Source organism: Plectrocnemia conspersa, unplaced genomic scaffold (genome assembly GCF_051122295.1).
Source record: "Plectrocnemia conspersa isolate PC_06_02 unplaced genomic scaffold, ASM5112229v1 ptg000001l, whole genome shotgun sequence".
NCBI lineage: Eukaryota > Metazoa > Arthropoda > Insecta > Trichoptera > Polycentropodidae > Plectrocnemia > Plectrocnemia conspersa.
Genome location: NW_028277165.1, coordinates 24,966,769 through 24,980,445, shown reverse-complemented (window position 1 = coordinate 24,980,445; position 13,677 = coordinate 24,966,769). Strand labels below are relative to the sequence as shown.

The following is a 13,677-nucleotide window of genomic DNA, read 5'->3' as shown; positions in this document are numbered from 1 at the left end:
GTCGAGACGAATAACTTCCCCACAATGGTCTTATGGGAGGCTAAACTCTCAAGGGAAGATCTGAAGACGTCGTTAACCAATCATTTGCAGGCGATCGTTAACCAGGTAGTTCCAATCCGATGCATGGTAGACGACAAATTTACTAATCATAAAAGTAGTGTTTATTATAAGATGCCCAACATAAAGGACAATTAAAAATATTGAATTTTCTATAACGCAAATAATATATAATATGTTTGTCTGTAACATATTATATTAATACTGTTTCAATATCACAAAAACTGACATAAACTTGATATAATGAGACATATTTATAAATTGAACGTTAGCAATTTTTTATATAAGGTCTTTAATTATTGTAATCAAATGATTTGGATTTCAGTAGAGACTTTATAATCATTTCATCAGTATTTAATTGATGTATCAGAATGTATATTTATGAACACATACATTCAATTTAATATATTTATTTACGTGTGATATTAGACGTTCGATATATAAAAATATAGCAAATTTACATTGTATTGAATTTCTTTGGGGGAAAGTAGCTGTTTTGGGTATTTAAAATCCCATTCTAAGTCACCATCTACTTGACTCAAGTAGAAAGCAAACATTCCTGGCTTTCATGTATTTGCGTAAGTATCGGGTTCTAGAGACGTTGTCAGCTTTGCCACGTTTGCATATCGTTTTCTGATTATATCTTTTTAATTTTATTTTTATAATGAAAATACAAATATTTTTATAGTAGACTTTAATATGCATATCTATACTATAATTCTAAAAATATATTGCCAATCTTTCGTTTTTATTTGCAAGACTAGAGTTTCTCCTTAGATTATTGTAAGTCTGAAACATATTTTTATTCTGAATAAATAAATTCATCACTCGTTACATCATCAGTATATGATTTATCTTAAGTATGGGTTTCAATTCAATACAATGATTATTTTTTTTGTTCGTACCATAAAAAGTATTGATCACGTAAAATGTATTCAATTTCCCAATATGTCAACTAGCATTTTTTAAATTTGAAAGCAAATTCAATAGAACAATAGAACTATCGTAATTCGCACACGACAACGTAATAGAAACAGAGCATTGAAGTGATAATGCATAATTGAATTGTTAAACGTTTTAATTTAAACCAATAATCATTGTATTTAGTTAGAAATATACAGGGCCGCCGAGAGTGAGCCCGGGCCCTGGGAAAACAATGATTCCGGACCCCATGACAAAAATGGCATTTTATATATTTTCTTGAATAAATAATAATAGGTACGATAGACATATTTTCTGAAATCATATTTTATGTGAAATATTTTAATTATGCATTAAAATTATTAAAAATATGTACTCATAATATTTACTTGATAATTTGTTGTGTTTTTTTTGCTGCTCAGTGTTGCCATATTCGCCAGATCAAAAGCAACAAAATCGTGTCATCGCGGTGAAAAAGCTCGAATATCAAACATTTATATTAAGACTTTTTATAATAATATTACGAGTGATAATCTAATAAAGTACATCTAAACCGAATTTTGCCCAATAGGAGAGCGCAAAAAACAATTATTATGACCAAAATTCGATTTGAATATACTTTGATTAGCCCTCTTATATTAGAAGTTCATAGTAATATCGGTAAGGATAGCTATCATATTCTTAAAACATAGTGTAATATCAAAATGCAGACAAAATATGGAGCAATATGTGAGATGCGATATTTGTACTTATTCTTCCGCATATTTTTCCCTGAGAGTTGAGTTGGTTTAGTTTGTCTTTTCGACTTGACATAATAAATAGTTTTAGAAATTTCATTAAATTAGGTTTTGCTTTGAATAGCAAATGAACGTATCGCAACTGTCAAATTGAGTTTCATAGATATTTTAAAATAGAGTAGCATATTAGCGTCTATCAGTTAAATTATATTTTAGTAACGGCGAATTCGATCATTGAATTTATATGCAGTATTATATTTTATATGAGTTGTGGTAAAGCAACAAAAAGTTTTAGTGCGAGTATTGTTGAAACGTACTATTTAATAGTAGTTTCAAAAAAGTTGATTTACGACATCTAAAGACACTACAAGTCTAGAGCTTCTACAAAAGTTAGACGATAGTAATTTAAAACAGCTTTTGATCATTCAAAAGAGCTATGAAGCTTGACAAGTGGGTACCGCACGAACTGAATGAAAACTAAAAAATGGCGTTTACGATTATTGTTCTACGCTTAATATACAGAAACTTGATAGTATTGAAACGTGCGACAAAACTATTTTATTTTATTTTTTAAATTTTAATCCATATCTGATTTTTTTTGGTCTGAAGTTTGCGAAAGCAAGCTATCAAATTTTGGTTTTGCGAAATGTTTTGGAGCTGTTTTTCCAATCATTGTGTAGAGTACGCTCGGGATAAGGATTCCGGTTTGTTATTGTGCGCGTGAACTGTGTGACTCAAAACGATTTCGCTCAGAATATTTTTTTTTTTTTATTTTAAAAGAAAATATATGTTTATTTAACATACATACATCTGAGCTAAGTTGGAAAAATCATTGGCGAAACGATAAGAATAATAACTTTTTTAAGCCTTACAGAGAATAGTGTAAAAAAAACCAACAACGTACGGATTAATGGAAAAATAATTAAAATATTTTAATCCACGGGTAAGAGAACGAATAACTTACAGTGTATATTTGATGCCTTGATATCAATTAACCCAGATATGCCCAAGAAATTTTGTTCTCTTAAAATTTCATTTATAAATAAAAAACAGTGGCACGAGTTTAGTGACCTACCCGTGGGACAGTGGGCATATCTGGGTTTTAAGCTAATATCAACACAAAATTATTTAAAATAAATCACTAGAGAATATCGAACTTCTGTGCCACACTGCAATTTAATGACGAATACCAGCGTTGACGAGTCAGCGACTGTCCTTAAAAGAGAAAGCGAGACAACGAAGTACACGCTACATCGCTTCTCCCTCTCATATACACGTACACGCACACAATAACAAACCGGCATCCTTATCCCGAGCGTACTCTAGATCGTTTTCTGTTGTAAAAAATACATTCTGTGTATTACTTACATTTCCTTATACCCTTACGAAACTATCGCATGATTGAACCTTTAAAAGTTGAATGGGTATGCGTATGGCTATAAAATCTCGTTACATTTACTATACTAACTAGACATCTCACCGACAGATTATTACAAAGCATTTGACAATTTCCTCAACAAAAAAACTTATGCGAAAAATGAATTTTAAGTTTTAATGACTTTGAAAAGCATATTTTATATTCTACTCAAAAACTTCTATCAATAAGCATAAATTATCGTTTGCCTTAAAACTTCAAGCACAAGCAACACCCGTTTCATTATTGATATTTCAACTTAGCAAATTACTAAGCATATATAATATTTAGCATATTCGGACATTCCTCGCCGTTTTTCTTACGATGGAATTTTTGAGAGTGAAATGCAGTGTGCACTTTGCATCCTCGAATTCCGGTCGTGTTCCCTGAGGCTTATGGGGATTAAGTCAGATAATGCATCAAGTGCTTATAAACTTATTCGGCTCTAAGTCCCTCGACCCTCGGCCCGTGTGTACAAAGGGCCTCCCCAGAGGGAGCGATAAAACTTTCGCCCCAACGAAGGGTGGCCCAAATCACACACAAGTCGAAAGGCGAAAACGAAACAATTAACCACAGATGTCCTTTCGATAGTAACAAGCATTATTTTATATTTATATAATACATTGATAAAGTTATACATCATAAATATGGGCCACCCAAATAGATGTTTGTTGATTCAACCGGTATGCATACATACCTCTAAAGGCAAATCTTTGAGCTGGTTTAAAGTGGCAAAAAGTATATTGGAACATAAACGTAAGCAAGATATAAAAAAATATAATATGAATATACAATAAATTAAATCGAACTTAGTTGTATGTAATAAATATTGTTTATAGAACCTGCTCAAAAAATTAAAGTTAGATCATACGATTAAGCTAATCTAAAAATACATATAAGGATTTAATTAAATTACTTTGGTTATAAAAGTAGTATTGTAATTAGGTTTTATGGATTTTAGATATTATATGTTTATTTGGTGTCTACTTTAATAAATTGTCAAGCTGTATTCTTTTCATTGTATGTTACAGTGAAATATAAATATAGTTTCACTAACTTAGCCAGTTAAAATGTATTTGTTCACGAACTTAGTTCGAGAAAATTACAATATTAAAAATAAAATTAACCAAGCCCAGACCTAACATAATAAAAGTTTAATAACTAAAGTTAGTTTTAGTCAAGTTAGGTTTGATTTATTCATTTAGGTTAGATTTGGGTTTCAAATGCAAATGGACGTTTCGTAACTGGCAAATTTAGTTTCATATACATTTACATAGAGCAGCACATAATTTTGCTAGTAAAAATATATATCTACTGGTGTAAATGTATTTGGATATGATCTCTGTGAAATGCCAGTGAAAATATAACTTCCCTGTTAATACATGATCAGTGTAAACATCGAACGGTCAGTATTTGTATTATATGCTTTATAATTATTTAAACATTTAGTTTTATTTTTAAAATTGGTTGGTACAAATGATATGGTTATTATTATTGGTTGGTATAATTGATATTGTCAAATGTCTAATAAAAAACGACCTAAAGAAAAAAAAAGTTGAAGTGTCAGTGAATATTTTTGGTCCTAACAACCATATATGTGGTCTGGTCGTAACATCGTAACACGATAATTGATATTGTCAAATGTCTAATAAAAAACGACCTAAAGAAAAATAAGTTATACATAACAACACTTATATATATGTACTATAAAACAGAAAATACACATCTGTCACAAGAACTCCCAAACACTGAACAATTGCGACGAGACATGTTATTCAGGCTGCCATTTTTAAGTCAACTGCGCTATGGTATAGTTTAGATCAAGCCTCGACAACATTTTTTGTCTGCGAGTCAAAATAATTAAAATGTGACTATTAAGAAGACTGCTCGGGTGAATATTTTTGGTCCTAACAACCATATATGTGGTCTGGTCGTAATCAAGTACATGTACATACTATATTAAAAAAATCAAAATGCTATTTACAGAACCCTGCTGATGTTTTAGTAAAAGATATTAAAATAATTGAAATAAGATTTAGTTTAAAAATATATTTTTTTACAATAACAATAATTACTATATATTTAAAATAAATTCTGATTTTTATTTATATTGACTACAAAATTTATTTATTATTAACGGTTAAATGTATCATAATATTTTGATTTCAATCACAGAAGAAAGAATACTTCGAAAAAATATTTCTTATGTGATTTACATATATGATTTTTTAAACAACACATTTCATATTTATTTTACTTGCACTGCTTATTTGTTATAGCAAGATGTATATGTGTTTTTTTTTTAATTTAAATTTAGCTATAACATATTAATTATATAACAATAGGTTGATTTACTTGTAATTAAAAGCAAAAAAAAAACAGTATTATAATTGAGTCGATGTCTGTGTTTTGATGACAGACACGTATGGTTTTATTTATGTTACAACTGATAACAAGATCTCAACGTAGCGAATTCGTCGCTTTGTCTTGTTCTAAAATTACACAGCGAATTGGTTACGATTCCAGTCTGAGCGTCTGTCCTATGCGTTCCGAGATCAAACAAGTTCTCTCGGCCCTCTCTCTCTCTCTCCTCAAGGAGCAAAAAATATAACAATTAAATGTGAAGACTCCAAGCGAATTTCGGGTGGCGTGATCAGGGCCGGTTCGTTGCAACGGTGACTAAATTACACGTGTCGGTTAACCGATACAGGGTGACCGCAATATTTAGTGGGTGATTGATGACTTGAATTATAATCGGAAGTATTCAAGATTTTTCTTAAGGCCTTTGCATAATGTTATTTTGATTTTTTAATAGCTTTTGCTCCAAATGCATATAATTCTGTAGCTCAAAGATACCTACACTATCAAATTGTTAGTCATTAAATATTTATCTTTGATATATATACATATATACAAAACATGCTCTCTTATTTTATAAACACAACAATATTCAAGCATTCATTAAATAATTTTTAATTATATTTTCCAATGGTGAAAAAAGCAGTAATCTTTCCTTTTATTTAAATGAAGGGTCAAAGCAAGTAAAGAACATTTTTTATGTTGTTATTAACTATTAATGGCATAGAAAAAATAAAAACAAAAAATATAGTTTAGACTTTGTACACTTTTTATATTCGCATAGATTGCATATTCCTTTTTTTAAATCTAAGAAGTGTTGTATTGATATAAATAAATAATAGTCGGAAGGAGCAAGGTCTGGAGAATAAGGTGGATGAGATAAAACATTTCAGGCAAGTTCTTTGATTTTTTCGAGAATCAATTGCGCCACATGAAAAAGCGCATTTTCGTATTGTATAACTATTGGATTTCTGTTGACAAGTGCAGGCTTAATTATTTACATCCTTTTGAAAACAATTCAACTGATCAAAATATAAATTTGGCCAGGTTTAAGAGTTTCGCAATGCACAGCAAAATATTTTCCAGGATGGGACAAAAGTTGGCCAGTCAGTGGTAATCTTTTTAATATTTCTATAGCATTAAAATGATTAGTGTTCAATTAAATTACATACATTTCTCTGGCTAAATTCAAGGGGTGATGGCAAATTTCTCCACACGCCCCCTCTTCAAATGACGTCCCTGCTTAGAATCCACGTCAAAAGCAATAAAATCGTGCCGTCGCCGTCGCAGTGGAAACGCTCGGTTATCTAGCGTACATATTAAGACTTTTATAACAATATTACATATAATTATTAAGCACATCTTAACCGAATTTTGACCAATAGAAAAGCGCAAAAAACCATTATCGACTCTCAGAAATTAAAAATTCACGTCAAAATTGAACTACAATTTGATTTATCTATTTACACATTTTCTTCCTTTTTGATGCTGTTATGAAATCTAAATATTGTGATAGTATTTCCAGTGAAATAATAACGTAATATATTATTGAAATTTGTTATTTATAGTGCGTCATTTATGTCATAAAACGGATCTAACTTATTACGCATATAAACATGAAAATATTTGTCTGCATTAAAATATGAATTAAATACATCAGCAAATTTTTCCTTAAAAGAGTAAATCTTTATTTTAAGGAGTAGTCTTTATTGCAATTTATTTATATAAAATCGCGTTGTTTTGCAAAATATTAATATTGATAACCCTTGTTGCTAACAGTTAACGTTTAATTTAATATGTTATCGAATCGTTAATTATGTTTTAGGTTATCATTGGAATTTTAAAGTTTTGATTATTCAATCAAATATTTATACTTTGCATGATTCATATGCTGTTATAACATATTATGTGGCAGATTAGTTCTCAAACGTTTTCTGTAGTGATTTATGTATTTTAATAAATAAAATTAATACTGCTATTATATATTGACTGGTAACACTGAAAACTTTTGTGAAACTATGCTCTCTTCTACTTCTGATTTCTCTAACTATCTTTATTGAAAAGCAATGTGACTACAATTGACTATTGAGTATTGATCATCAAGTCATTTTTTGCGAAGTGAAACCGGTATTCGAAGTCTATGACCCTTTTTATTCGATGACATAAAAAAAACTTTTGTTTGATTATCGGTTAGCGATTTTAGCACCTTTAAAATTGTACTTGATATGTTATATCTAATAATAATACATATATTTTAATATTCAATCTTTTACATAAAATAACACAATTTTATATAAACTCTTTTTATTTCAGTTTTTTACTAACCGGACTTTGATAGTTTCACTGTTTATAAGTTAAAGCACTTGAATTCTTACGTACGTAAGTATATTATGTTAATTTTAGATTTTTTATGTTTGATGTTCTTAGGTTTAGTCATATTTGAGTATCAGTTATCAGTATTATACACATTTAATACCGTATAAAAAATAGAAATACAAGTCCATTCTGTCATATATATGTACATAATTTGCAAAAATATTATTGATTTTCATTCGTGTCTTAATGAATAAATAAACCGATTGGTAATTATTTAGTTGACAACAGAAAGTATAAAATTAACTGGCATAAACATAATATTATAGAGATATTTAAGCATTTGCATATTTAACTGTTGCAGTTAATTAATTGATATCTTAAAAGAAACAATTATATATGTTTTAGAATTAGAACAATATTTTTTTATCGCATTTCAAAACTACAACTGACTCATTTTGTAATGTACTAATTGAAACATTTCTTGAACTAAAAATATTATATACTCAATTTATTTTTCCGAAGGGATTAAGATCATTGGTTTTTTTGTGGTAATTGATAGTAGTTTTGGAATAATTAATGTATTTGATAATTAATGTTATTTGCATAAGCTACTAGATTTCGTCTTTTAAAAGTATTATGTACAAATATTTAATACTATATTTCAATAGAGAGAAAAATACATGTTAATAAAATATATCTCATTTAAAATTATTTCTATTACTGTATAATATATTGAAAAAAAATTTAAACAGAAAGAGCTTTGAATGAGCTTTTAATTTTGTAGTTTTAATATGTAAAATAATGTCGTTTTTGTGCTACTTTTTGTAGCTATTTTGTACCGGTTTCTTTAATGACAATTTCCTATAGCAGTTTAATTAAAGAATTATGTAGGCATTTGACAGAAGTTGGATTTTTAGTTGGTGTTTTTGTTTTTCTATGATATGAACGCAGTGGCGTAGCTATGGTGGGGCGGAGAGGGCGGGCCGCCCCGGGCGGCACTTGCTTGGGGGCGGCATATTCGCGATGGAATCGTCTAGTGTGGTTCTTAACCCTGAATACACTAAAATGTATGTAAATCTACGAATAGTAAGAGCTTAACAATAATCAATTTATTATTCTAAGAAATGCTGATTTTATGACCCTGCAAAAAAATGTATGGGGGGGGGCAGCAATTTTAAGGATTGCCCCGGGCGGCACATATCCTAGCTACGCCACTGTATGAACGGTTTTCTATTAAAGTTTCAGCATTTTCATGTTATATATTTGTATCATCGAACACATTAAAATATCTACGAAAAGCGAGATGTAGTTTAGATGACTAAAAATAAAAAAATAAATAGAAAATTATAGCCCGGTAAAAAGCCAACTCAAAAACGCTGCAAAATTTGAGTGTAACAATTTGTAAACAAACTGCTAATATAATTTAGTAAACTAAACAAATCTGCAAGAATATTTTCGCATTGCATGATTTAAAAGTAGTGCAGTAAAACTTAATATAACTTTGTCAACTATATACTAAACAATATTCCAAGACAAAAATCATATTTTTTTCCTCAAAAACATCTGATTTTTTTACTTATATAAATAAATATTGTTAAAGTAAAATGTAAAAAATTGTAAACATAGCAGAAAGAATATCATTCAGGACTATTTCTATTAATGAATTATTTATTTCAGCCAAAATAAACGTTAAAAGAAAGAGCTTCACATAAGCACTCAATTTTGTAGTTTTAATAGATAAGATAATGTCGTTTTTTTAAATATTTTGTGGTGATATTTTTTACAGAAATTTTCCTACAAAAAATCTCAAAAGTATATATTTTTTTAAGGTCCAATTAAATAGTGATATAAACTTGAAATAATTAACAGTTTATGTTATATCAGCATTTGCATATTATATATTTTTTCTATTGATCGCTATAAAGAAATTAACGAAAAGCGAATTAAATGTACCATATTTTAGATGACAAAAAATTGAACAATATTTAAATTACCAATACCCAGGATCAGACTAGATAGAAAATTAGGTTCATTAAAAGCTTACTTAAAATGAAATTTTAGAACTGCTATTGAGAATTTTTAAATGTAAGAATAAAGTGTAATCAATTTTAAATAAAATGCTGATGAAACCGAGTTAACATTTTCACTTTTTAGTTAATACTTAAAAATGCTAATAGCTAATCTTCAATAAAGAAACTGCTAATAAAATTAAGTCAACTAAACAATATTCTAAAAAAAATTCTAACATATAGTCATTTAAGAACTTTTAAATAATTATTTTTGTCAACTTTTAAGGAAACTGCTAATATAACTTAAGGCAACATTTTTTTATTTTTTTAAATTAAAAATTGTGCGATTTATTTTTAATTTTAATTTAAACTAATTAATAATTAATAATCAATAAACAGATCCAAAGAACTCAAACTTAAAAATATTCAAAGAAAATTTCAGTACTTTAGTAAAATACAATTTTAAAAACACTTTACTTCTAGTCTATTTTTTACTACACTTTACTTCTAGTCTATTTTTTATTCATAAATAGACTAGAAGTAAAGTGTAGGAAATAATAAACAAATAAACTTCAAATTTTAGTCAGAATATTCTAAGAAAAAATTCGTTTCTTTTTAACTAATTGTCACTCGAAAATACCTACTTAAAAACTGTAAAGAATTTTTTACACAAATATGCAGTGACGTGTTAATATTTTTTATAAGCTGCCAATAGAACTTGGGAAATTAAAATATTTTTTTTAGCAAATTTTTAATATAAACTCTACAAAGTAAAAAAATTGGGTCAATTTAAAAAAACATCTATAAGCAAATTTTAGCATTTCATTAATAAATATAGATTTTATATTTAATTGTTAAAGATCGACACAATTTTTTCCTTTATAACGAATACTGTGTTTTAGTTTCAAAAATAGCAACTTTTTGAGTACATTTGAATTTGAAATTAAAGAAATATATAGATGATGATAAAAAAATACTTTTCTATACTATTTAATATATGTAAATTTGTTTACTCACTTTGGAGAATGAAAATAGCATCACTTATTGTCAGATCATAGGTATGTGCCACGCAACCCATAACAGTGAAGTTACTCGTACTCGTTCTCTGCATAATAAGCAGCAATGCGTTATTTTTGAAGACTTGATTTATAAACATATCTGAAAGCAAGAGTTTTTTTTATTATTGTTTAAATATCATTCATTACATTACTTTTCATATTATTTTTGCATAAATAGTATTCCAAAAAGCATATTTATTTAAATTAAATTAAGACCACCGTTACCCCAATGCGTCACGATGGTCTAAAAAATAAACAATACATTGTGTTATTGCAATATACACAAAAATACATAAAAAACATAGTAAAAAAGAATAAAAAACTTTACATGAAACAGATTATTTGGAATGCCAGTGTATTAAGGAGCCAGATGGCGACAGCCATAGGCGAGTTGGCGGACGTCCTACCTCTAACGCTTATTTAGAGGGGGGCATTTGTTCCTCTTAAATATGTATGTCATATAATGATGAAATACTATGAATCTAAATTAAATCAAAATATTAAAAAAAACGACCACTGGAAAAAACTAAAATGACGTCCCTGATTCTAAACCAGAAATTCTCGGGAAATTCGAATAAAAACTGAAAAAAAAAACAGTTTCGCATCTAACCCGAATTTTTTTTTTAAATATGTCATTTCAATGAAATCATATTGAAATACATTTTCACTAGTAGATATATATTTTTACCAGTGAAAATATATCTGGCAAGTGCTGGTAAAATTATATGATTTCAACTTTTTCATACAAAATAATATGTACATGCGATTTAATGTTACAGTGAATATTAATTTTTCAATGAAGATATATTTTCACTAATGAAGTCCAAATGTAGATATATATTTCTACTAGCGAAAATATAATTTAACTGATATGAGCTAGTAAAATTATGTGTTGCTCTAAAATGTCTATGAAACTCAATTTAACGCACTTGCTCTTCAAACCCAATCCTAACCTACACGAATTAACAAAACCCAACTTAACCAAATGAAAGCTTTAAAACTAATTATAGTTTTAGAACTTTCATTAGCTCTAGTCAAAAATACAAACTAAGCCAACTCAACTCTCAGAGAAAAATAAGCGGGAGAAGAAGTACAGACGGATGTTCATCTCGCATATTGCTCTATAGTTTGCCTGTACTTCAATATTACATGTTTTAAAAATATGATAGCTAGCCTTACAGATATTACTACGGACTTTTGATGTGAGAGTATTGGTTAAAGTGTATTCAAACCGAATTTTGGTCAATAGGAGGACGCAAAAACAATTATCACTTCTCAGAAGGCAAAAATTCACGTCAAAAGCAATAAAATCGAGTCGGCGCCGCCGCAGTGGGAACGCTCGGTAACGAGCGTTCCCACTGCGGCGGCGCCGACTCGATTTTATTGCTTTTGGCGTGAATTTTTGACTTCTGAGAAGCGATAATTGTTTTTTGCGTTCTCCTATTGGTCAAAATTCGGTTTAGATGTGCTTAATAATAATATATAATATTGTTATAAAAAGTCATAATATGAACGCTAGATAACCGAGCGTTACTGTGATGGTGCCGACATGATTTTATTGCTTATGGCGTGGATTTTTGACTTCTGAGAAGGGATAATTGTTTTATGCGCTATTTAGATATGCTTCGTTTGATTCTCACTTCGTAATTTTGTTATAAAAAGTATAATATGAACGCTAAATAACCAAAGTTTTTACGTGGATTCTAAACTGGAGGTGGGGGGGGGGGGCAGGTTTGATAATTTGGACAGAAAAATGCATGTAACTTAATGAAATAATATTTAATAAAAACGAGAAGTCTTAATGAAATCGAAATATTAAAAAAACGACCACTGATTTTTGCCCGTTTTGAAAAATCTGAAATGACGTCCCTGTTAATTTAATGGTCAAGACGTTCCGTAACCAAATATTAGAATTCCTTCGACGAGGTTTGTCATGCAAATCTCGTCTAAGGCCTTCTTAACCCTTTGAGTAGGGTATTAGTTTATACACATTTGTTAATTTATTAGTATACACCTAGGAGTGAGTTAATTTTACGTATTATTGATATTTATTTATATTTTTTTGTTATTAAATTTCGTTAATTTATTTTAAATATATTGTATGTATTTTTTATATCAATATTTTTGAATAAAATATTTTTTGTTATGTATAAATTATTTCGTATTCTTTAATTTATTGGTATTATTTTCTATTAAAATATAATGTTTTGTTTTTATTATATATACCTTATAACAGTGAAAGATCGACCACCGTACATGTACGGCAATACTGCTCAAAGGGTTAAGATCCATTCGCAACGTCCATTTAAATTTCCGCATCGAGAAATTGTGTCACTGTTTTGGTGAAAGACACAATGTTAGTATTAGTGGAACAAAATATATACAAAATATTTGTAAACGTCTTTTATCTATATTTATTTCATTTGTTTTTTTATATTTTTGAAATAATCAAATCAAATAATATATTATAAATTAATTATTCCACTCACCCAAATGCATATAAAAAATTGAATGTATTATTAATTCGCCAATAGTATTTGATTATATTTATGTAAGTTTGTATCGATACATGATTTACCCACACATGCCTATCAGTGGGAATGTATGCAGTGTGGAGACGGTGTCTTCTGGCCATAGTCTATGCGAGTTGTCAGTACGTTCCTGACTACAGTTCTGATCGGCCGGTGGCGAATCGCGGTGCAGTGGCGCCAAAATATTTCGATAACTATAAAGTGCAAATATATAATATAAACTCATTAAATAAAAAAAATAATAGTGAAGTGAGTGATAATTGACTTGATTTCTAA

General features: G+C 28.8%; 1 protein-coding gene and 1 long non-coding RNA gene across 5 annotated transcripts in view; one reads left to right on the top strand and one right to left on the bottom strand.

The window, feature by feature from the left end:
• Window positions 1-5,400: 5,400 nt before the first annotated feature.
• On the bottom strand, window positions 5,401-13,492 carry LOC148239351 (uncharacterized). Its single transcript, XR_015810900.1, has 4 exons — window positions 13,360-13,492; window positions 13,097-13,204; window positions 10,830-10,970; window positions 5,401-6,794 (listed from the first exon to the last, which is right to left on the bottom strand). It is a non-coding gene; the product is annotated as an uncharacterized LOC148239351 (long non-coding RNA).
• Window positions 13,424-13,677, top strand: part of LOC148239350 (uncharacterized) — a 34,398-nt gene continuing 34,144 nt past the window's right edge. Inside the window, exon 1 of one of the 4 annotated variants that reach the window (XM_088193834.1) lies at window positions 13,424-13,602. In XM_088193834.1, the coding sequence (XP_088049960.1) occupies window positions 13,471-13,602 (132 nt within the window). In that variant the 5' untranslated portion in view covers window positions 13,424-13,470. Of the gene's footprint in view, window positions 13,651-13,677 lie in introns of all 4 variants that reach the window. The other 3 variants (XM_088193861.1, XM_088193825.1, XM_088193817.1) reach the window with 3 other exon arrangements.